A 26476-nucleotide genomic window follows, 5' to 3' on the forward strand; every position below is an offset into this window, starting at 1 on the left:
CATTGATCCAAATGATTCTTTTTCCCCCTTAGATCAATCTCTTATGAAGGAGTATATAATTATGATAGCTTATAAGCCAAGATTAGATTAAAAGGAAAATTTATGTGCTATAGACTAAATCCAGATACGGTCAGGTGCTGAGCATTATTTCTGGCTTCAAAATAGGATGTATCTGTTTCGTCATCTGGTTGGGGTATGAAAGGCATAGTTTGATGCTGCAGATTTTCCCAGTCCACATCACTGAAGAGAGGGTGACGTTTCAGCTCTTAGGAAAAATATAAAACAAAATAGAGCATTATAACACTGTTACCTAAGTAAGTACTGTTTTACAGGAAGTAAGGGAAGATCTCAGATATATCTTGCCCTGTTTTGCTTCACACATATGTGTTTAATGTCTGTCTCTCTGGGCAACCATGTACTTCATAATGGCACACATTATGTCATTTTGTATAACAGTTGACATATGACAGGTGCTTGGCCTGTATTCATCAAATGAGTGAATGAATGGTTTTCCTTAACAGAAGCCTATATTATCTCATGCCTCCATCTTCTCACACAATCCCTGACTTGATGGGACAAGAGCTTGGCCTGCTTCCTGCTCCCAGACACAGCTTCCACACCACTGATCTTCATGATTAATGCTCCACTTCTCATTCCGAGTCCTTGCTACCTGTTTCTATCTCTGCAATTCTTATCACCATGTACTACCCTAGGTAACTCTGGTAAAAACATCATCCTCCACTACCTTAATTTCTTTCCTATGCCCCATCTTTATCCTTCATGGTGATTTCAACACATACACTGATGACATTTGTGACATATTCTCTTCATGGTTCTTTGACTTCTTTGATTTCATTGATTGTATCTTGACTACATGCCCTTTTAACAGCATGAATATATCTGGAGTCTTTATTGCTTCACTTACAAGATCTCAACTTTGCTGATCTCTTTAACTACATTTGCAGTACCTGCCTTCTTTCCTAATTCCTTTTACCTACTAAAATGAAAACATGTGGGATGCCTGGGTGGCTCAGTCGGTTAAGCGTCTGCCTTCAGCTCAGGTCATGATCCCAGGGGCCTGGGATCGAGTCCCGCATCAGGCTCCCTGCTCAGCGGGGAGTCTGCTTCTCCCTCTGCTGCCCCCCCACTTGTGCTCTCTGTCTCTCTCTCTATCTGACAAATAAATAAATAAAATATTTAAACAAAAAAATAAATAAAATAAAACAAAAACATGTTCTTTTGATCATACTGTGATATTTAGTTGCTAGACACAACCTCCCCTATCCTCAACCCTTCACTTTATAAGACAAATATAAAGATGTTGGCAAAAAAATTAGGTGACAATCAAGGCATTAAGTAGTTCAAAAAACCAGCAACCAAATTTAAGGAAAATATTGGGAGAAGACTACACAGACAGGAAAGAATTATGTGTCTATATTGGGAGTGATGGCTTGGGAAGTCAGTATATCTACAAGCTGGTTTTCCCCTAAACTAAAAGACTGGTAGGAAAACAATAAAATAGCAAAAAGAATCTGTCTCTTAATTGTTCAAAATAAATGTCTGAGCATGGATTAGAGTTACTTATAGCAGTAACTCTTAAACTGATATTTGGCTGTGATGTGACGCTTTATGACTCTCTCATCATAACTATTTATTTAAACTGAACTCACAAAAGAATTCTAAGCCAGTTTAAGATTAACTCTACAAACAGTTGTTGCAACAACTGTTTTTAACTGAAGACCTCTCCTGTCATCTTGCTTCACTATGTAAACTGTTCATTAAACAAACGAACAAAAATCTGAGGTCATTGGTGAGAATGGTGTTCTATCTCTGTTTATTTTGTCCTTTGGGAAGCAAAATTACCCCAGTTGAGAACTCCTAAAGTAATTTTTTTAAAGCTGAGCTTTCAAATGTCTGCACCCTCACTTTACATAGGATTTTCCTCAAATCCCACTTTTCACAGAGGTCTTCCTGACAACTCCAGCTAGAAAATCTCTTGTCAAACTTTGTATCCACTCACTTGCTTTATCTTTCTTCTCAGTACTCACTGCTAGATGCATTATGTCATGGTTGTATCTCATTACCTGTGTCTTTCCCCTAGAGAGTAAGTTGTACAAGCACATGGATTTTGGTCTGGTTCATCCCTAGGATACCTCCAGCACCCATTGCCTGGCACCTAGAAGTCACTCTATAGGATTTGTTAAATAAGCAAATAAACTGTTGATCTTATTAGAGGGAATACCTAGAAGCTGACACAAGTGACATATTACTGAAGTTCATTTTTCTGAATACCTTAGACCACATGGAAATGCATTTGGGGACATAACTGCTTCTTTGTCTCTATGTATACTTTGTTAGAAAAGGGATTTTAAGGCAGCTGACATTAAACCTAATTTGAATCTAAATTAAAGCTAATGAGTTTTCTAGTTTCAAAATTGGAGTTTAATATACCCCTACACTGGAAAAAACCATTGAATGGATCACAAAGATACCAGATTTGTCTTATTTGAGACACCTGATACATTTGTCAGTCAACAGTGGTATCAGAAATGAAGCAGTAAGAAATTATAGAAGAGAGTTTTGATAAAAAAAAAAATTTCCTGTATTGGTTGATGAGTAACTTTATTAGGCTTTGAAAAAACCCAAGACACTGACAAGATAAGATTGCTTTAAGGTACCTGTTTGAGATTAATAAAATTCAGTGAGTGAGTATCCCAACCTGATGCACTGAATTTTAATGCAGAATAAGGACAAATATATCAATGCATATCTAGCAGGCAAAAATAAACTGAAGAAATTTTTAACCAATTTAGCAGTCAGATTATCTATAGTATTGTCCTAGAACTTAGTATCATTATTACCATTCATCTTAAACAAATCAAGCTAGGAGTTTATTAACACAAAACCTTACCTTTCATACCAGCTCTCTTTGCATTATCAATAGTTAAAAGTATTTCTACTGCATTTTGAGCATTATCAGATAACTTTTCTTCACCTTCAGGCCAAGGGATATCTACAAATACAAATAGCTTGTTAATCATTGTTCAAATAATACACAGAGATACATGCATCTGTCTTAATAGAAAAAGAATCACCTCTTTTCAGAATATTTTGGAATACTTGTTGTGGTGTTTCATCATTGAAAGGAGGAATTCCTGTTAGAAACTCAAACAAGCAAACTCCAAGTGCCCACCAGTCTACTGCAGGACCTGGAATTTAAAAGGGAGTAGTTGAACTTGCAAGCATTTTGTGCAAATGTTTCATCAACTAAAACGTTAATACATGGATATTTGGGCACAGTCAAGGCATTCATTTCCTAAGGCTTTCTTCTAGTTCCATAAGATACAAAAACCCAAATTATCTTCATTTCAGTAACATGGCAATTATTTTCCTTCTATTCTCCAAGAAGTTTAGATTAGCAATTAACACAGCTAGTCAAAGAAAAGTTAAAGCTATCTTTCTTTTGTCACTCACTAAAAACCTCTCATATTCTGGATATTTACTTGTTCTAAATCCTAAAACACTAGGAAGAAATACATTTAACCTACAGATTACTCTCTAAAATAGAGTACTTGTCAATTTCAAATGGGGAAGGGAAACAATAACATTTAGATGCTTTTGTACTCCACTTACTCACATGGGTATGAGATGAAATAGCAACATTTATACTAATTGGAGGACAGCCTGGTTAACAAAGGAAAGCCTTACAGTGTTTTAATGTCCTATTACTCCTTTTAAAAACAGAGAAGGACAAATTAGTTTAACAAAAAATATTCACTTAAACTATGGCTTGAAGAGGTAATTAGGAGGTAAGTCTTTTTTTTTTTTTTAAAGATTTTATTTATTTATTTGACAGAGAGAGACACAGCGAGAGAGGAAACACAAGCAGGGGGAGTGGGAGAGGGAGAAGCAGGCTCCCCACTGAGCAGGGAGCCTGATGCAGGGCTTGATCCCAGAACGCTGGGATCATGACCTGAGCTGAAGGCAGACGCTTAACGACTGAGCCACCCAGGCGCCCCAGGAGGTAAGTCTTAATAAATACGTAAAACTGATTTCTAAAGATCTTTACTGGAAGCATCATCTATATACAAAGATGTTTCAAACAATTATTTTAAACATGATCTTATAATCTGGTTTATAGTTTTGTTAGTTCTATGAAAAAATATTTTTTTTTTTTTAATTTTATTTATTTATTTGAGAGAGAGAGAATGAGAGAGAGCACATGAGAGGGGGGAGGGTCAGAGGGAGAAGCAGACTCCCTGCCGAGCAGGGAGCCCGATGCGGGACTCGATCCAGGGACTCCAGGTTCGTGACCTGAGCCGAAGGCAGTCGCTTAACCAACTGAGCCACCCAGGCGCCCTATGAAAAAATATTTCTGAAGCAAAGGTTAATTTTAGTCAAAAATGATTAACTTCAATATAAATTTAAAATAGGAATTCTAGTCTAGTACTAAATGTGCTTGAAAATTACTCTTTAAAATCAATTTCACGGGATGCCTGGGTGGCTCAATCAGTTAAATGTCTGCTTTTGGCTCAGGTCATGATCCCAGAGTCCTGGGATCGAGCCCCATGTCGGGCTCCCTGCTCAGTAGGGACTCTGCTTCTCCCTCTCCTGTTGCCCCTCTCCCCCTGCTCGTGCTCTCTTTCTCACTTGCTTGCTCTCTCTCAAGTAAATAAAAAAATCTAATAAAAAAACTGCTATAAAATCAATTTCACAAAATTCATTATTATGGTTAAGCAACTGCCACCATTCCATTTTAAAACAAGTAGGAAAGCACTGTAGAATCTGCCATTAGGAAAATAATCGCATGCATTTAGAGTGCCTTTTCATTGCAAGCCACATAATCCCATCTTCCCTAAGGAACAAAGAATGTAAACAGTCTATAGACTTGTATTTCTATAATAATCACTATTAAAAAAACATACAAACCACCTTGGTTAGTAGACCTTTTAAGCAGCACTGAGAAAGAATAGATAGTATAACCAAGTAACAGAAAAGTAGGAGAGAAGTCAGGAAAAAATATGTATCTTCATTATTTTACTTAGGTTAGAAACTAGAACCCTTTTCCCAGCTCAGCCAAAATGTACTCCTGTCAAAAACTGACATGATTTCTCCATGGATATGTCACACATACCCATATATTTGAGTCAAAGTCTAATAAGATCACACATGATGATAAATTGTAGCAATTATAATACACACCATTAGCCAGAGAAATAGAACAAACTTGTTTCACACTATTGGTTTTCTAATATGAAACCCCCATCTGTAATTTGTACACTGATACTGTTAGGCCTTTCTGTTTTCTAATAATAATGGAATTAAATGGGTAGGAAAATTCAAGCTCTTTTGTCGGTGCTAATTTTAATATTTTTTATTAAGCCTATTTTCTGGGTTGCAATAAAAAGGCTGTATCTTCACTCTTTGCCACCTTTAAAAGTTATTTAAAAAATGCTACATGCCTACATTTGTTTTCATAGAGAACATTCTCCCTGGATGTCCTCCTGTTCAGAAGAGAGAATACAGTTCATTTTGTATTTCCTAAGTAAGATGAAAGGGAAAATACTTTTTTATGCAATGTGATCTAGTTATACTTTGACCAGTTTAATTTGCTTTGCCATTTCACTTTATAGGGAAGCTCACTCATCGGAAGTCAGAAATGCCTGCATGTAAGAAAAGAGTAGTTAGGTACATTGTATTAAAATCATGAGTTCATCCGCACATCATTCACCAAACTAGATCCTAAATATTATGCCAGACACAAGGGACACAAAGATAAATAAGAGAGCTTTTTCCAAGGAGAAATCAACCTACTCCAGGCAAGACAAAACGGATAATTTTGACACAATGTTAAGAGAAATGAAATAAAAATATGCACAAGAAGCTATGGGAAACTCTGGCCAGAGTTCCTAAGTAATTGGTAGAGGGGGGAGACCATGGAGGGCTCAGAGAAGTCTTAGCTGTTCTCAGCATGATGTTTAGAAACAGAGAGGTCAATACAAGAAACAAAGTTGCTATAGTGACTGCCCTTGAGGCCTGGGATTTGGGGAAAGAGGTATAAAGCAGTGATTTTTCTTTTTAAATTATAAATTGCTTTGTATTGGGGCCCTGGATGGCTCAGTCAGTTAAGTGTCTGACTCCTGATCTCAGCTCAGGTCTTGATCTCAAAGTTGTGAGTTCAAGCCCTGCATTGGGCTCCACGCTGGGTGTGGAGCCTACTTTAAAAAAAAAATTGCTTTGTATTTGTTATTTTAAGAACTGTGTATCAAATATTTTATAGAAAATGAAAATCTTAAAATAAATCACTAGATACCTGAGGTAACTAGATGTCCCATTAAAATAGTGGCAAGATCCTAAAAGGCAAATGTTTATATGTGAAGCTTACTTTTATACTGTATCCTAAGTAGAGAAAACGTATATTATAGGAAATGAGCTGGCAAACCTGTAACTTAGCAACATGGACACTGTACAAAAATCAGTTAGGTGCCCAGAGGAACTTAGTTGCTTTGGCTAATAAGGGGGAATTCGAAATGTGTTTCAACACTGTAGAGATTATTAACAGTGTTAGTGAGTGCTACCAAGGAATCCTCCTGGAGTGCTAGGTAGAAGGGAAACCTAGACTCTCGTCTTAAGAAATTTTCTTAAGCTTTTGCAGTGGAGATAAATATAATAAGGTAAAATGACATAAGCTTTAAACAATTTCTAATAAAGTGACAGAGACGTGGGGGCCTGAGTGGCTCAGTCGGTTAAGCCTCTGCCTTCAGCTCAGGTCGTGATCCCAGGGTCCAGGGATTGAGCCCCGCATCGGGCTCCCTGCTCAGTGGGGAGCCTGCTTCTCCCTCTCCCTCTGCCCCTGCTTGTGCCCTTTCTCTCTCTCAAATAAATAAATAAAATCTTAAAAAAAAAAAAAAGTGACAGAGACGTGAACAACTACTTCTTCATAGTTGGCCAGTGGATGCTTTGTGAAAGAGGTAACATTTGAACTGATAATGAGATGAGAAGAAATTTGATTGGAAGAGGATTGGGTTCTGGCTTTTTTCAACTAAGGCAAAATACTTGTGCAAAATAAGGAAAACCTGAAAATAATGTGTCTAAGAAGTGGAATGGGAACATAAGACCTATAGAGATTCTTTGACTCTGCCAGTGCTCAATCGTAGACTACCCAGACTCCAAACTGGGTGTGCGAAACACATTTTTGTTGTTTATAAAAGAAAGAGAGATTCCTTGAGAGATGAGGCTAGTATAAGAGCTTAGAGCCTCCGATGCCAGGATCAGTAATCTGGATTTTATTCTGCAGGTAGGAAGGCGCCAATGTGGTTTTTAAGGGGAGAAGTAGAATGACGGACCACTTTATGTCTTAAGAGGGAAAATGTGGTGGCAATGATTATAGACAATAGGATGAAGTTGATGTCCCAGGAAGAGAGCTAGTAAATTAATGAAAGGGAAAGAGGAGGTTCTTATAGAAGATAGTGGCAGAAATTAAAAGGTGAGAAGAAATTCTGCAGAGACAGAATTTACTGGATTTAAATGCCTGAATGCAGGGACAATGTCTGTGTCATCACGCAGATGGCAGGATTGAGAGAGGGAACAGAGGAAGAGCAAGTTGGACACGTCCTGTATTGACACACAGCACTTGAATCCCCAATGCAATGCTGCGTAGGTACTTTGGCCATGTGTATGCTGCCTAGAGAAAGTCAGGATTAGAGACAGATATTTGGTAAGCATCGACAAGGATGTGACTGCTGAAGTCATGGGAGAGATGAGATTAACAGGAAGCAGGGGTAGGGAAAAAAGGGAAAGGGCAGGATCATGAAGAATCTCTATATATTGAAGAGCTAAGGAGTTAGCAACAGAGGTAAGACGAAGGAGACTGGGAAGAGGCTGGTAGATCTGACAAGAATGATATCATTGATGACTGTTAATAAAAAAGTGCCAGTTACAGGCACCTGGCTGGCTCTGTCAGTAGAGTGTACAACTCTCGATCTCAGGGTTGTGAGTTCGAGCCCCATGTTGGGTGTAGAGATTACTTACAAATAGAAATTAAAAAAAAAAAAGTGTCAGTTAAATGGTAGGGATAAAAATCAGATTGCCAGAGCAAAAATAATCAGCCAAAGGAAAGAGGCAACCTTTGAGAAGGTGGGTGGTGGGGAAAGACAGGGGTGGAAGCTTATTTGCAGGCTAAGGAGAAAAGGCAGCATAGAAATAAAAATAGAAGGGGTGTGTGTGTGTGGGGGGGGTAAAGATGAGACAGTTGATCACCAAAGGAGCCCGAAGAATAGGGAAGTAACTGACAAGATCAAGAAGGTGATCACATTATGGACTGAATTATGTCTCCCTGAAAAGACATGTTCAAGTCTTAACCCTGAGGTCCTCTGAGTATGCCATCTGCAAATACGGTCCTTGCAGAGGTCACTCTGGAGTAGGGTGGGCCCCTAATCCAGTATGACTGGTGTCCTTATAAAACACAGCCACGTGACCATGGAGACAGGGAGAATACCACATGCTGGTTTGAGTGAGGCCCCTGCAAGCCACGGGTTGCAGGCAAACCACCAGAAGCTGGAAGGGGCAAGGTCGTTCCCCTACACCTTTCAGAGGGAGCATGGTCCTGTCCACGCCTAGATTCCAGACTTCCAGCTTCCAGAACTGTCAGACAATAAATTCCTGTTGTTTTGAACCATCCAGTGTGTGGCACTTGATTATAGAAGCCTAGGAAACCAATACAGTTCATTTCAGAAGGCAGGAAGGGAAAATTCTTCAGAGAGAGGAAGGGGAAAAAAGACGCTAGGTAAAAATGCCCCCCTGGTCTTCCTCTGTTGCATCCCTAAGATGGCTCCTCTCTGGCCTGACCCTCGTGGCGAGCGTCTTCTAAGCTTCTGAGGGCGAGCTCTAACCAGGAGGGCGCCGCTACAGACTGAACAGAAGTTCTGGCTCAACTCTGCATTCCTGAGCCAAAGCTGGAACAGACCTGAGGAGACTTTCTGAACTAAGATGACAGAGCGGGTGGGCGGTAGGACTTGCCTGGGTCCCGGAGACTGAATGGGAAGGCAAAGATCAAATGGCTGCATGTCTTCTTTGGTATGGTAAATATGGTAAGTTATAATGTAACTTAATGTGGAAATATGGAAAATATGGTAAGAAATGCCATATTTACAAGAAAAGAGTGTCACATGAGTTCCTTTTCTCTTACTCTAGGCAATTCAAATACCAAAGAAATTTAGAACAATTTTACCTCAAAAGAAAATGTAGTGCTAGAGAACACTTCAGAAACTCAAGACATGGAAGCCTTACCATGGGCTCTGCCCAATAACAGCTCAGGTGCGAGGTAGTCCGGGGTCCCAAGAATCCGCCCATCATCCACGGGGGCTGCCCCTCGCCTCACACTCTTTGGAGTTCGGTATGGAGTTCCTGATTTGACCTGATTTGGGGTCTGCTAATTTAAAAAGAGTTTACAATAAATATCTTCATTTCTTTTTTTCTTTTCAAGATTTTATTTATTTATTTGACAGAGAAAGAGAGAGAGGGAGAGAGCCAGCACAAGCAGGGGGAGGGGCAGAGGGAGAAGCAGGTTCCCTGCTGGCAGGGAGCCCGATGTGGGGCTCGGTCCCAGGACCCTGGGATCATGACCTGAGCCGAAGGCAGACACCTACCTAACCAACTGAGCCACCCAGGCGCCCCATATCTTCATTCCTTTTACAGTGAACAGAAATGCTAAAACAAAAGCAAAGCTAGGCTGCTGGGCATAAAAGACATACTCAAATCCTTGATCAGTTTTGAAAATGGACTCATTACCAACTATAATTTTGAACAGTCCTGATATCTGGTGAAATTAAATAGCTTAGATAAGACCAATTATTTCAATAAGATCGAGATATGCAAGAAAGAATGAAGAAATCCACAAGAAAAATTTCTTTCTTGGTAGAATGGATTAATACAAACTTAAGAATGGTCACTGAAGGATGTTGTGGCTGACAAATGATTGAATTATTGGGACAACACATCAGCTGGAACAAAATATAAATAACTTCTTGTGCTAATTGGCATATAAGTTTTAAAGATACTTTGTGGTCTCACAAGGACTCTGTGAGACCAGTGGGAGAGGTGTCAGCATATTCTAAGAGAGGTAAGAAGCTGAGGCTCTGAGGAAAACAGCCTTCTAAGTCACTCAGTAAGTTCTGAATAGAAAACTCCAAGTCTTGTGACCCTAATTCAGAGTTTGTACTTTCAATTTTATGTCATGTCTCCAAAAAAAGAAAAAAAAAAAAAAAGAAACTTTGGGTTTGTTAAGATAAAGGTTTAGAAAATAAAAATAACATAAGATTTGAAATATATATTTTCCAACTATTTTCTATAAAGAAAAGAGATAATCTAGGAAGGTCCTTAAAAGGGAGTAAGATAGAGTGAACTTTAATATTGTATCTTAGAGTTGCTGTTGTCAAGTGAAAATATGTGACTGTAAATATGTAAACGTGTGATTGAAAATATGTGAAAGTCTAGGGGCGCCTGGGTGGCTCAGTTGGTTAAGTGGCTGCCTTTGGCTCAGGTCATGATCCTGGGGTCCTGGGATCGAGCCCAGCATTGGGCTCCCCGCTCAATGGGGAGTCTGCTCCTCCCACTCCCTCTGCCCCTCCCCACTGCTCGTGCATGCATGCGCTCTCTCAAATAAATAAAATCTTAAAAAAAGAAAAGAAAATATGTGAAAGGCTAGAAGCAAATGAAGAAGTGCTATAGTTAATAATAATAAATTGCTACCAGCTTTACCTTTTGGCATCAAAACCTCCAACAGTCCATAGATTCCCAACCAGCAGATCAGAAAATCTCAGATAGTCTAGGTGAGAGGCAAGTATCTGGCCTTCATAGTTTATGGTTATAAAATCTAACGACAAAGTGTCAAAAAGTTAGAACATACCTGATATGGCATATAGGATGTTCCTTTTTGATTAGGGGTTATAGCCATGGGATATGAACCACTATAAACACAGGAAATATCCATTCCATCTAAAGAGGTAATGCTCATTTCGGATGGTTCTGAGTTTCTGGATGCATTGATATGACTGTTAAAACTTCGAAAAGCTACAGCATTTCTTTTAGATAAGGTTAATGTTTTCAACACCTCCGAAGACGGAGCTAACATTTTTTGGCTACTGCCTTGGACAGCAGGATTCTCATCACCTTTCGGCAAGGTATTTTCCTGCCAGCTGGGTGATACGGTAAGTAGGTCTTCAATATTTGATTCTTCAAAAGAGGATTCTTTGATGCTTTTATCTGGATCTAAGGACTGCCTTTCTAATGAACTTTCCATGATAGAAATTCCGGGAAAAGATGAATCGGAGTCTATACAAATACTTTTAGAAGCTCTCTCATCGTCGGAACATAGAAAACTAGAACTTAGGAGGTCCTTCTTGTTATTCTTGTCACAATCCTCATCCAGTTCACACAGAAGGTTTTTTGCTATCATCGGGGTAGGTGATTTTTCTGGGGTGTGTGGTTTATCAATGAAAGAATTGACCATGTTCTCCTTATCAGCACAGTCACTTTGCTGACCACATACCGATAGCTTCAGGTCTTGGACTTCAGTTGTTAAGCCTGTCCTTTGATTTATATAACCATCGCTCATTTCATTTCTAGACTTCTGCTCTATACAGTTTTTTTTATTCTGTATGATGTTCTGCCAAGGACTGGAGTCAACTAACTCAAAATTTCTTTTAAAACCTCTTTTTCCGAGGTGCTCTTCAGTTCTATCACCAGAATCCACAGCCCACTCCTCTGACTGGTGAAAACCAGACTGTGCTGTGTCAGTGGCCACATGAATATTATTTATATCCAGTTCTTTTGCTTCCCAAGAAACTTCCCCGGGGAAGCATTTTTTAGCCAGGTTTACACAAGAGCTTCCAGTCTCAGGAATGGTACTGCTGTTATGAATGGGAGAAAGCGCTAACTCAAGATCCTTTTTATTGAAATCTTTGGTTTCAATGGAATCGGTAGATTTTGTACATGAAGGCTTTTCTATTATATTCCAACTCATCACTGTAGAGCCCAGTGCATCGTCACTTTCCTGAGAGGGAGGAAAAAACACTTTTTTAGTTGTATAAAACTGAGATTCTTGAACCTTTTAAAACCTCTCTTAACTTAGGTGGGATAAATGACTCCATAAACTACTACGCTACCTATTCCCACTTTCCATTGGAACAAAAGAACAATGATAACAGAGAATTAAAGAGCAATATAAACAATTAAAGCATGTTTTTATATATATTTTGAGTGAAACACTGGTCTAAAATTCAAATAAACTATTCTTTAATATGTCTTTTCATAATTTAATATGTATTTGTATAATATGTATTTGATATTCTATAATACATGTTTTCTTTTTTTTTTAAGATTTTATTTATTTATTTGAGAGAGACACAGCGAGAGAGGGAACACAAGCAGGGGGCGTGGGAGAGGGAGAAGCAGGCTTCCCACGGAGCAGGGAGCCCAATGCGGGGCTCGATCCTAGGACCCTGGGATCATGACCTGAGCCGAAGGCAGGTGCTTAACGACTGAGCCACCCAGGCGCCCCTCTATAATACATATTTGATACATGTTCTTTAGCTAGGACAAATTAATAAGCAACATTTTCAGGCAAAGTCGAGGGTAACGCTATATTATATAGATATTTTCTTTGCAATATGGGTATAGACGATTCTGTTTTGAATTACAAAATGCACAGGACTTAAAATACAGTTAATGGAAAATTATAGACAAAAATTTTGTTAATGTAAACAGGTATCACTTCGTACAAGTATAATAAAACCAAGCTGATAAAGATAAAGCTAAACTAATCATGATTTATAATTAAAACCCCAAAATAACAGGAATTAAAATCCACTGTCAAGATGAAATGATGAGGCATTGATAACAAACTACTTTCCTTAAAATCTGTTTGAATTCTAACTATCTGCAGGTGCTTTTGTGTGATCAGAGTTTTATACAGAGTATCATACATTGGTGTATGGTAATCAGGATTTTTACAAGATTACTCAGTAAGAGTGTGTCTTCAATAAACTCAAATACTGCCTATTTTTGGTATGTAAAAAATCAGACTTTATTAACTTACTTAGTAATAATGAGTGCTTAGTCATGAACAACAATAACAAAAATCCCTAAATTACAACTCATAGATCTGCAGGCACAGATCATCCAGGGATTAGCACAGGGTTTATCAGGGTTCCCTTGTGGTCCATTGTCACTCCTCTGATCATAACTTGAGAAGCACTACTATAATCCAATCATTGCATTCCCCACGGATACAGAAGTGGTAGGGAGAAGGTAAAGCTGTGTATGGTTTGAAATATTATACAATATGCCTTCTTGAACAGCAAAGAGGTGAAACAAGTTATTAGGAAAGGAAATCTGTTTATCCTGTAGCGTGTATTACCTGTAGAGCAGCCTATAAGAGAAGGAAAAAAGATCAAGAAACACTGACTTCACTAAAAAAGAATCTGACTTTACTTCTAGAACACAAATATCCAACAATGAAGAAAATCATATTACTGAGAATAAGGAGTAAATACAATCCAAATTATTTACTCAACAGAAGGTTTACTTTTTGCGTATTGCCATTATTCTAATCTAACATTATTTTATCTGCAGTCTATGAAGGAAACTTTGTTATAATTTAAAACTTGGGCGCCTGGGTGGCTCAGTCATTAAGCGGCTGCCTTCGGCTCAGGTCATGATCCCAGGGTCCTGGGATTGAGCCCCGCATCCGGCTCCCTCCTCAGCGGGAAGCCTGCTTCTCCTTCTCCCACTCCCCCTGCTTGTGTTCCCTCTCTCGCTGTGTCTCTTTCTGTCAAATAAATAAAATCTAAAAATAAATAAATAAATAAATAAAACTTCAGTTCCTCTCAGCTTTAATACTTACTAGCTTTAATAGCTTAAAAAAGGCAAAAGCAGAATATATAGTTAAGTAAAATAACTTTAAGTAACTCCATTCACTTAGCAAGCAAAGGTCCTTAGAATAAATACTTCTAAAGGCACACCTATATTACCTTGTGGTCTAAAAGTTATTTCTGGGATCTGGAAGAGTTACCATTCCATTAAATGAGAAACTGGCAGAATACGGTATAGAAGGAGGTAGTATAAGTTTTAAAATAATACTTAAAAAAAAAAAGCACAATAAGGTAGTGTCTGTGTCATGGTAGGGAATTAAAGAAAAAAAAATGGGGGCGCCTGGATGGCTCAGTTGTTAAGCGTCTGCCTTCGGCTCAGGTCATGATCCTAGGGTCCTGGGATCGAGCCCCGCATCAGGCTCCCTGCTCGGCGGGAAGCCTGCTTCTCCCTCTCCCACTCCCCCTGCTTGTGTTCCCTCTCTCGCTGTCTCTCTCTGTCAAATAAATAAATAAAATCTTTAAAAAATAAATAAATAAATAAAAAAAGCCCATCTAGATGCCCTGAACCAAATATTTACTATCATTTTTCTGCAAGCTCATTATATATTAATCATGAATAATTCTGCATTTGAATGAGAAATGAAATATTTAAAAATAATTTGACAGATTATACATGGAAATGAAGACTACCTTGACTGCCATTCATGTAACAGTTTCATTTCCTTATAGAATGTACATGGAAAGGTATAAAGTGTCTCCACCATTAATGTGCATAGGAAAGAGGCTGGGGTTGGGATAACTGTCACTCTAACCTGGCAGTCCTTCTCCCACCGGGGGCTGCTGTGGCACTCAGACTCCGCACTGGATACGAAGGTGTGGGACTGGCTGCTGGCACTGGATGTAGCCAGCCTTCTCCTGGACTGCAGGAGATTAGACGTTAGGCACTTCACAGGCATCCCGGGATTGGAGGCAACTGTTTCAAGACCTGTAGGGAAGAAAAAATATTGGGGCTTATGTCACATCTTTCTGAGTTCCTCACCAAACTTGAATCTTTCCAGATAATTAGGCAAAGTATTAAATATTGTACATCAGAGCTCTGCCTGTGTAAACATTATCCGATCCGCCAGGATGGCTCAGGTGTTTTGGACATACAAGTACTGTTGTGAACATTTAGGGAAAAAAAAGCAAACCCTCAACATTCACAGGTGAAAATCAGGACAAAAGAACTGGGCTGTAATTAGGAGGAAATCCATTATCCACTTTGAAACTCTTCTTGTAAGGAGCATTATTGATATGCTATATCCAGATATGATATAAGATAGGAATGTGACTAAATTTACTCAGTTCAATTTGTATTTAATTAAAACCATAGCTTTAGGGGCACCTGGGTGGCACAATCAGTTAAGGATCTGACTCTTAGGTTTCCACTCAGGTCGTGATCTCTGGGTCATGAAATGGATCCTCGCATCAGGCTCCAGGCTTAGGATGGAGTCTGCTTGAAATGCTCTCTCCCTCTCCCTCCCCTCCCCACCTGTGCTCTCTCTCTCTCTCAAATAAAAAACATAGCTTTATTCTAATGTTGAGGCTTATGTGCTCACAAGAGTGAATTATCTACATCCATAAGGGACTTTTTATACTACTGGGTAAAACAAGTAACAGTGAATTGGCTAACAGCAAGCCAGTACAAGAAAGCAGCATCACCTACATGATACATGTTTGTCTATCATATAATGATGCTAAAAACTGTTGTTCCTGAACTTATGAGACACAATAGGCTTTTACTAAAGATCATAATATGTGTATATTCAGATTTTCTATGTATATAAAAAGATATATATATCTTGTCTTTTCTTTCCCAAAGAAGGGGAACTCATGACTTTAATCTCAAGTAAATTCTTACAATTTTTTGATTTAATGAATCTTGGAACTTTAAAACTAGAAATAGAATTTCAATGGCCATCTAAAGCAGCTTTATTTTTGGTACATAAACCCTCTCAATGAAATTCCTCAAACTCATTGGACACTGACCTTGATATTTGACTAAACTGCTCAGCTTGCCACCCGCCGCAGGAATGTGGAAATTTGTGTTTACCCCAATGCCATCTGCATACTGTATATTTGCTAAAGAGTTCTTTCTGGATCAGTAATATGATCAGACCATTCCTTTGGAACTTTTGTGTTTTTTTGTTTGTTTGTTTGGTTTTTGAAGATTTTATTTATTTATTTGACAGAGAGAGACACAGTGACAGAGGGAACACAAGCAGGGGGAGTGGGAGAGGGAGAAGCAGGCTCCCCACCGAGCAGGGAGCCTGATGTGGGGCTCGATCCTGGGACTCCAGGATCATGACCTGAGCCAAAGGCAGTCGCTCAACCAACTGAGCCACCCAGGCGCCCTGTTTGTTTGTTTTTTTAAGATTTTATTTATTTATTTGACAGAGAGAGAGAGAGAGCACAAGCAGGGGCAGAGGGAGAGGGAGAAGCAGGCTCCTCATTGAGCAGGGAGCCCAATGTGGAACTCGATCCCAGGACCGTGGGATCACGACTGGAGCCTAAGGAAGACGCTTAACCATCTGAGCCACCAGGCACCCCTCTTTGGAACTTTTGAGGACTCCCCTTTTTCTACAGCTTAAATTCTAGGTTCCCTGTAATGACACTTGATCCTTCCCCATCTACCTGCTAAGCTTCCTTTCCCCTTGCCCATGCTTCCCATTCTCACATAACACGTTTAGTCCCCATTGTCTGAAGATGGAATACTTCCAAGTGTCTGTGCCTTTGTTCATGCCTCTATCCGAAATGCCCTTTTCCAATACATTTGGAGCTATTGCTATATCTTCATTGAGAACCATTCCTGATTTTCCCAGTTAGCATTTAACACTTTCTGTGTTGTATCACAGTATCCTTCTTGCGATTTTATTTTAGAGGATTGCTATTGTTATCCCTTTACACATGTAATCAACACAGAATTACAAGTTCTTCTGAGGCAAGGACCTCTCTTATTCATCTTGATATCCACTCGGTGACCAGCAGTGCCTTGCCCTGATTTACTTCTGACTAGATTTAAAAAACAACTAAGGGAGATGCAATTACTTTCATTTAAGAATAAGGCTGTAGTAACATCTGCATATTCTGTATTTTAGTAGTTTTTATTATCAAAGCTATTTATGTTTTTCAGCCATTTTGATTTCCACAGAAGTGATTTTGACAGAAGAAATAAGACTCATTGACTTTGGAAGAAAGGGTCAGTGGACAGATAATTATAGTTGCAATCAGGACTTGGCTTACCCACTTCTAGTGTGTAACTATTTTCAAACATTAATTTTCTCATTTGTAAGGGAGATATCCTGGATATGTACAGATTTGAGGACCAAATTCAAAATGAGGTAACATCTACGAAAACATGTAACACTAATTGCTCTTCAAAGCATCATTATTCACATTCCCAAGATGAAGAACATCGAGTGCAGAGATCTAAATCATCCACCATTGCTAAGTTATAAAAAGTGAAGTTAAGTGCTATACAAATGTCCCATTCTCTTCCTCTACTACTTAACTTTTGTTTTTCATTGTGAGCTAATGAAAAATTATATCTTTACTTCAACTATTTTATTTCAAAATCTTTTGGAAATAATTTTATAAAGACACAAAATATTATAGGTACTACATCTTCTCTATTTAATATTTCCATAGACCCAGTATAGTGAAATTTACCCAATGATCATTCTAATACCAAGCTAACTGAGGAATGTCTCATTAGCTAGGTATTTTATTCTGTTGACTTAACGATCTACAATAGGGGCGCCTGGCTGGTTCAGTGAGTAGAGCATGTGACTCTTGATCTCGGGGTTGTAAGCCCCAGCCCTATGTTGGATATAGAGATTACTTAAAATAAAATCTTTATTTAAAAAAAAAAAAAGGGGGCGCCTGGGTGGCTCAGTCGTTAGGCGTCTGCCTTCGGCTCAGGTCATGATCTCAGGGTCCTGGGATCAAGCCCCGCATCGGGCTCCCTGCTCGGCGGGAAGCCTGCTTCTCCCTCTCCCACTCCCCCTGCTTGTGTTCCCTCTCTCGCTGTGTCTCTCTCTGTCAAATAAATAAATCTTTAAAAAAAAAAAAAAAAAAAGATCTGCAACAATCTGTGTCAGAAATGGCATTTACACGATAGGAATGCCACAGACTGTTCAAGTATTTGTATTTCAAACCCATATTAGAAATTTTTTTTTTTTAAGATTTTATTTATTTATTTATTTGACAGAGAGAGACATAGCGAGAGAGGGAACACAAGCAGGGGGAGTGGGAGAGAGAGAAGCAGGCTTCCCGCGGAGCAGGGAGCCCGATGCAGGGCTCGATCCCAGAACCCTGGGATCATGACCTGAGCCGATGGCAGACGCTTAATGACTGAGCCACCCAGGCGCCCCCCATATTAGAAATTTAAAAATTCAAAAACATTTTGTTCCTCAAAAGACACACTTAATGGAATAAACTACCTTTTCTTTTATACTCACATGAGTTTAGTAGTTTGCTAGAATAAGGAGTAGTATCCCTGTGATCTACAGACATAGGACAAATTAGTCCTTGAGAAAGCTGCGATGTTTCAGATACATGGGTTGAAATAATATTTGCAGAGTCTTTGTTTTTTTCTGCAACTGGTGTGTACTATTAAAGAGAGAAAAACAAAAACAAATGCTAAGATTTACCTCCACGAAAACATCACCTAAATACATAGACTGTTATACCACCTAAGTAGATAATGTTAAAGTAACTCAACATGCTTGATATTTAAATTTATTTTGAACATTTATTTAAAAAAAGCATTTAAAATTTTAAACGGCAATCACGAAAGGGCATGTCATGTGACTTTTTTCTAATCAAGTACTTACAAATCCCAAAGAGCTGATGAGAGATAACACTTGTCCTGGGGTTCTTGAATAATCTTGTCTAGGTTTAGCCATTGATGGTGTTGTAAGGATATCCATCATATTGATGTCTATGTATGGAAAGAAAAGTATATGAAATTCTTTAAAAACTTCAATGTTATTGTCTTACTAGCCACTAATCATCTGTTCTGAACTTTGTCCCTTTTCCACATTAACATTATCTATAACACTGGCTTGTGTAAGATGAACATATCCAGAGACGCCACCATGCCACAGAGTAAACATATACAACCAAGCAGACAGAGAAAGACAAATACTATATGATCTCTATTATATATGGAATCTTAAGAAACAAAACAAAACTAAGCTCACAGGTACAGAGAACAGTTTGCGTGGGATGCCAGAGGCAGGGGTGGGGGATAGGAGAAATGGGTGAAAGGGGTCAAAAAAAAAAAAAAAAAAGAGATAAATATTTCCCTATTTAAAAAAAAGCAACTGATTGAAATCATTAAACTTTGATAGAATAGAGTCTTGCTCTGGAATGAATAGAACACAGTAATGACCCAAATTAGGGAGTACTCAATCACCAAACAAGAGTATTATCTAACTGGCAACAAAATAATTCTTGGTAAATCAAATACTAGAAAAAGATGTGGTAAGAAAAATTAAGAAAGGAATATTAGGAATATAAATTAAAATTTCAAAATCACAAGCTATTTAAGGAATTAGTACAAATTATGGGCCCCCCATTAACTAACATGTGCAAGTGTAGGTCAAGATAGAAATTGATGCAGAATTTTTATCAGTTTCACTGCATAACTTTGTAAAATAATTCAACATTCACACATAATGTACTGTTTTCTTTAGATATCAAAAATGGTGGGTGCCTGTCAGGTGGTAGAGCATGTGACTCTTGATCTCCGGGTCAGGAGTTAGAGCCCTAGGTTGGGTAAAGAGATTACTTTAAAAAATTATTTATTTATTTAAAGGTTTTTAAAAAAATTTATTTATTTATTTGACAGAGAGAGCGACAGTGAGAGAGGGAACAGAAGCGGCGCGGGGGGTGGGGGGGTGGGGGAGGGAGAAGCAGGCTCCCTACTGAGCAGGGAGCGTGATGTGGGACTCGATCCCAGGACTCTGAGATCATGACCTGAGCCGAAGGCAGACACCTAACGACTGAGCCACCCAGGCGCCCCTATTTTAAGATTTTTTATTTACCTGACACAGAGAGAGAGAATGTAAAAGCAGGGGGAGTGGCAGGCAGAGGGAGAGGGAGAAGCAGTCTCCCCGCCAAGCAGGGAGACTGATGTGGTACTTAATCCCAGGACCCTGGGATCATGACCTGAGCTGAAGGCAGATGCCCAACCAACTGAACCACCCAGGCGCCCCTTAAAAAATAATTTAAAAAAATAATCACACGCCCCCCACCACAAATGGTAGGAAAAGTATAATATTCTATGTGGTATCAGACTTTTTTTAAAAGATTTTATTTTTAAGTAATCTCTACACCCAGTGTGGGGCTCGAACTCACAATCCTGATATCAGTATCTTCCACCGACTGAGTCAGCCAGGTGCCCTCCTATGTGATATCAGACTTTTAAAGGTAAGCTGAAAATTTGAACTTAACAAATTTTATTTATATCACACATTGATGAAGAAATAAGGACTAACAGGTAACAATAAACATCTTAAAGAATATTTCATAAATTAGGGGCGCCTGGGTGGCTCAAGTGGCTGGGCGACTGACTCTTGATTTCAGCTCAGGTGGTGGTCTCAGAGTTGTGGGAGCCTCTGCCTCTCTCCCTCTGCCCCTCCCCCTGCTCATGTGCCCACGCTCTCTCTCTCTCTAAAATAAAAATAAATAAATCTTTTTTAAAAAGAATCTTTTATAAATTAAATGTTAAAAATATGGCAGTGATTTCTTGGATAGGATTCCAAAGGCACAGGCAAAAAGCAAAAATAGACAAATGGGGCTATGTCAAACTTAAAAACTTCTGCATATCAAAGGAGACAATCAACAGAATGAAAAGAACGTAAGAATGGGAGGAAATATCTGCAAATCAGTTATCTGATAAGGGGTTAATGTACAGAGTATATAAAGGACTACAACCCAACAACAATTAAAAAAATAATTATCTAATTATCTAAAAGTAGACAATGGATTTGGACAGATATTTCTCCAAAGATAACACAGACAACATGATTATGAAAAGATGCTCAACATTAGTAATCAACAGAAAAAGGCAAACCAAAACTATAATGAAATATTATCTCATACCCATTAGGATGGCTAGTATCAAAAAACAGAAAATAAGTAGTGTTGGCAAGAACGCGGAGAAACTGGAACGCTGTACATTGCTGGAGGGAATGTTAAATAGTGCAGCCACTATGAAAAACACAATGGAAGCTCCTCAAAAAATTAAAAATAGAATTCCTATATGACCCAGGAATTCCACAACTGGGTATATACAGGAAAGAATTGACAGCAATGTCTTTAAGACGTATTTATACATTCATGTTCATTGCATAATTCACAATAGCCAGGAGGTAGAAGCAACCCAAATGTCTACTGACACATGAATGGATAAAAAAAGTGGCATATATCCGTATAATGGAATGTTATTAAGCCTTTAAAAAGAAGGAAATCCTGTTACATGCTGCGATATGGATGAACCTTGAGGACATTATGCTAAGTGATATAAGTCAGTCACAAAACAACAAATACTCTATGATTCTACTCATATGAGGTGCCTAAAGTAATCAAACTCACAGATACAGAAAATAGAATTGTGGTTGCCGGGGCTGGGGGGAGGGGAAATCAGGGTATAGTGTTTCAGTTTTGCAAGATGAAATAGTTCTAGAGATCTGTTGCACAACATTGTGAATAGAGTTAATACTACTGAACTTAAAAAAAATTCACTTTCTAAAAATGGTAAATTTTATATTATGAATTTTTTACTACTATTAAAAAAAGAGAAAAACCAAATTCAGAATCTGTATACTTAAAAGATGTTTGTCATATTACTATTTATACTAATACAAATGTAGAATTATTTGGGAGGCAAATTGTATTTTATTTTATTTATTTTTATTATTTTTATTTTTTATGTAAGCCATCTACTCATTGTGGGGATGGAACTCATGACCCCCATATCAAGAGTTGCATGCTCTACCAACTGAGCCTGGCAGGTTCACCATGGGAGCCAAATTTTAAATAAATCATCAGATAGGAAAAAAATAAAATAAAAAATATTAAACTGTTAATCACCATAACACAAAATTTATCTGATTTATGACTTTTTCCAATATCTTATCTGAAACCCAAGGAGTTAGCTTTGCCTCACAATTAAAAGATGTTTAGATTTTAGAAAGGTAATGTGATAGATATATAGTGGTTTTTTATTTTTTTGTTGTTTTTTTATTGAGGTATGACACACAATTTTACCTTAGTTTCAGTTGCACAACCTAGTGATTCAACAACTCTATACGTTATACTATGCTCACCACAAGTGTAGCTACCGTCTGTCACCATACAATGCTTTTACAGTATTATTGTCTATATTTGCTATCCTGTACTTTTCATCCCTATGACTTATTCATTCCATACTGGAAGCCTGTGTCTCCCCCTCCCTTTCACACATTTTGCCCTTTTGCCTGTTCTCCCCCACAATCATCAGTTTGTTCTCTGTCTCCACTTTTTTTTTTTTTAAAGATTTTATTTATTTATTTGAGAGAGCGAGAATGAGAGAGAGAGAGAGCATATGAGAGGGAGGAGGGTCAGAGGGAGAAGCAGACCCCCGCCGAGCAGGAAGCCCGATGCGGGACTCGATCCCGGGACTCCAGGATCATGACCTGAGCCGAAGGCAGTCGCCCAACCAACTGAGCCACCCAGGCGCCCTGTCTCCACTTTTTTTGTCTGTTTTGTTTTAGATTCCATGATATTAAGTGAAATCATATGGTACTTGTCTTTCTGTATGACTTATTTCACTTAGCATAATACCCTCCAGGTCTGTCCATGTTGTCACAAATGGCAAGACCACATTCTTTTTTATGGCTGAGTAATATTCTAGTGTGTGTGTGTGTGTGTGTGTGTGTGTGTGTGTGTGTGTTTATGCCAGATCTTCTTTATCCATTCATCTATTGATGGACACTTGGATTGCTTCCCTATCTGGGCTATTGGAAATGCTGTTGCAATCAACATAAGGATGCACATTATCTTTTCAAATTAGTATTTTTGTTTTCTTTGGGTAAATATCCAGTATACTGTACAGTAAGGAACATCCCTAGTGGCATCTCATCTAGCCACGTGTACTCAAATATTATTATTACTGCTGTGAAGAATCTGAGTAGTTACATGAAATGGGAGTAATAAAAACCATACATAGCCCATATCAGCTCAGGTCAGATTTTTATCAAACTAAATGAAAATCTTCAGGTATTCAAAAGTTTTTGAAATTTGTACTTGCAGATAAAGAACTATAGATCTGTATTTATTTTCAAATAATTATAATCCCGTGGTTTTTAAGTTATAAGCCCAGGTTTTTGCTATCCTGTTTTTATTTCTATCTGCTACCATTTTAATAGAGAATACAATATGCTACCAAATTGATAAGCTCTCAAGTATCCATGTTTCTATGATAAACTTAAGTAATTTCTAGTTTCTCCCTATTAGAAACAATGCTGCTACAAAGTTTTATTCATATATTTTGTTCTCTTGAACCATTTCCTTAGAATAAATTCCAAGATAGACTAATTAGGTCAAAAAGAATTAAACTCTTTTGTTTCTTAAAACACATTGGTAGATATCCGTTGGAAAGTACCGTGCTAATTTACAATGTTTCTGAAAAAACTAACTGTGCTTTTGCAGTCTCATTAATTTTAGATCTTCAGTTCTCTTTTTTTTTTTGCCTAGCTTAACAGTGTGAAATGATTCACTCGTTATTTTTTAAATTAGCATTTCTTTCATTACCAGTAGCGAAATTAACATACTCCCATATATATGTGTGTGTGTATGTGTGTGTGGATTGTGATCAGTTTCTTTGCCCCTTGTTTATCAAGGTCTTGGTGGTGGTCCTATCAGTGTGAATAAGTTCTGTAGGTATTACTGTTTATCATGTTATAGTTATTTTAGTCATTTTACTGATGTTTAATTGGTCAAACCAGTTTCAGTAGAGAAGAAAAGTCAGAAGAACAGAAATTGTGAGTTCCTCTTTGAAGATCCAAAGATCTCTGAGCACCCTTGATGATTTAGGAATGATTTCCATTTCTCATCTTTTTTTTTTCTTCCATTTTTCATCTTCAATTGAAAGGAAATATCATTATACCTTTCTAGTCTTTTTTGGAACAAATAATCATCAAATTTTAGCATTATTAACTAACAAAATAGTGTAAGTTAATAGTATGTAGTTGTTGGGTATTTATTTTTTTAGTTGTTGGGTTTTTAAAAAGGTACTTACCTGCTATTTTTCTTACCTCTATTCAAAGTAACTTTGGAAAGGCCAAAATCTGTTAGTTTAATATGACCTTCATTAGAAATAAGCATATTGTCTGGTTTCAAATCCCTGCACATACAAAAGACAAATAGCAGATAATTAAAAAAGAGCTAGTGTTGATGTTAGAATTAGCAGGGAAAAACCCAGAAAGTTACAGAAAAATCAAACCCTATTTTCTCTAAAATAAGGCACTTATTGTTGGCTTTGAAAGTGCGAAAAACGACTCTCAAAAGTAAATAATCTTCTGTAGATTTGAACCTATGAGAAAGTTAACTGATTTAATACTAGATTATCTTTGGCATTATTCATAAGATAGTTCATTACAACAAATAAACCTCATTCGATAAAATAAACCTCAGGCCACACCAAAATCATATTTACCTCTTTCATGGAGGGTAAGATTAAGCCTTAACTGAGAAGAGCCACTTAGAACATGACTTTCTTTGCGCACTGCAAGTCAGTTGGCATTATAAAGTAGAGCACTTTTATATGATGGTAGGGAGTGGAAAAAAGATTCAATATTCTTCACAACAAATGGTGTACCCATGCTAAACGGAACATATTCAAAGCACAGGGAGGGGAGACAAAAGAAGAGTTGATGGAATTTATACTTTTTTTGAAAACTTAGTGCTTTTATTTATTTATTTATTTATTTTTAAGATTTTATTTATTTATTTGACAGAGAGAGAAACAGCGAGAGCAGGAACACAAGCAGGGGGGAGTGGGAGAGGGAGAAGCGGGCCTCCTGCTGAGCAGGGAGCCCGATGTGGGGCTCGATCCCAGGACCCTGGGATCATGACCTGAGCTGAAGGCAGACGCTTAACCAACTGAGTCACCCAGGTGCCCCGAGTTGATGGAATTTCTAAACTCACACAAGTTACTACCAAACTTTAGATAATCCAGATACATGGGCAAATGATTATGCAAATATTTCAAACTCAAATATTTAATCCATAATTTGATTATTTGTGCTTTTTAGTAATAGTTTGTAGAAAAGTCAGTCTTTACCTGTGGATGATTCCGTGTCTGTGAAGATAGTCTAGAGCCAAGGCTACTTCAGAAATATATTTCACAGCCATCTCTTCATCAAAATAACCATATATATGTAGGAGAGACTTGACATCTCCACCAATAAGATATTCCATTACCTATCAAAAAGGAATATAAATGTTACAAAATAAAAACAATATGATTACTTTAAAAACATTATTTGGTATTAGTTATATATTTTTAGCATTGTTCTTTAACAGACACATTTTCTTGCTCTCATTCAGTACACATTAATACCAAGTTTGTTCATGTTGCCATTTAGTTTTTTTAAACTGAATTTAAATTGTTTAATCTGAATAAAAATTCAGACTTACAGAAAGGTATAAGAACAGTTCCATATACTCTTCATCTAGATTCACCCCCTGTGAGCATTTTGCCCATTTGCTTTCTTCCTCTCCACACATATGAATATGAAATAAATGTTTGTTAATAACATAATTGTTACATAATTAAAAAAGGAACACGATTATTAACATAAATATCTTAAACGCATGATTTTTATTCAGACTAAACAGTTTAAAAAATGTGACAACATTAACAACTGATATTTATAGCTTTAAAGTTTTTGCTAAATAACTGGAGAATAAAGTTGAAGAGGTCATGACCTGTCACCACAAAATTCTTTTCCATGTATCTCCTAACAAGGATATTCTTACATAACTACAGCATAATAAAATTCCAGGAATTTAACACTAATATAATACTATTATCTAATTATATTGTCCATATTCAAATTTCTCTGAGTATCTAAATAAATGTCCTTGATAAGACTTCTCACCCCGCTGCCCAAGCCAGGACCCCCATGGTATTTAGTTATCATGTCTCTTTAGTCTCCTTTAATCTGGGACAGATTTTTGCCTTTTAGAGGGGGGCAGTCTTTCTTGACATTTGATTATCTCCTCATTATTCAATTCAGGTTTGCATTTTTGGCAGTAATTGTAAATAAGTAATGTTGACTCTTTCTTAGAGACACTCCCACCAGATGAGACACCTAATGTCAGCATGTTCCATTACTGGGGATGTTGACTTTGATCACTTAGTTAAGGTGGGACTTCCAGATTTCTCCAATGAAGAAGTACTTTTTTAACCCCCTTGATAATTAATTAGTAATGGGGGAAATACATTGAGAGTATGTAAAAAACCTGTTTCCCAACAAACCTGCAAGCACTGATCTTAGCATCATGTGACCACA

General features: G+C 37.7%; 1 protein-coding gene across 2 annotated transcripts in view; it reads right to left on the minus strand.

Moving 5' to 3' along the window:
- Positions 1-32: 32 nt before the first annotated feature.
- MASTL (microtubule associated serine/threonine kinase like) overlaps positions 33-26476 on the minus strand; it is a 39117-nt gene continuing 12673 nt past the window's right edge. Inside the window, exons 3-12 of one of the 2 annotated variants that reach the window (XM_032396683.1) lie at positions 25243-25382; positions 24215-24303; positions 18746-18852; positions 18371-18521; positions 14684-14856; positions 10907-12052; positions 9289-9427; positions 3096-3209; positions 2912-3013; positions 33-265 (exon numbers count right to left, since the gene is read on the minus strand). In XM_032396683.1, coding sequence (XP_032252574.1) covers positions 108-265; positions 2912-3013; positions 3096-3209; positions 9289-9427; positions 10907-12052; positions 14684-14856; positions 18371-18521; positions 18746-18852; positions 24215-24303; positions 25243-25382 — 2319 coding nt within the window. In that variant the 3' untranslated portion in view covers positions 33-107. Of the gene's footprint in view, positions 266-2911; positions 3014-3095; positions 3210-9288; positions 9431-10906; positions 12053-14683; positions 14857-18370; positions 18522-18745; positions 18853-24214; positions 24304-25242; positions 25383-26476 lie in introns of both variants that reach the window. The other variant, XM_032396682.1, reaches the window with a different exon arrangement.

The sequence above is a fragment of the Phoca vitulina genome, unplaced genomic scaffold, assembly GCF_004348235.1.
Source record: "Phoca vitulina isolate PV1807 unplaced genomic scaffold, GSC_HSeal_1.0 scaffold93, whole genome shotgun sequence".
NCBI classification, from domain to species: Eukaryota; Metazoa; Chordata; class Mammalia; order Carnivora; family Phocidae; genus Phoca; species Phoca vitulina.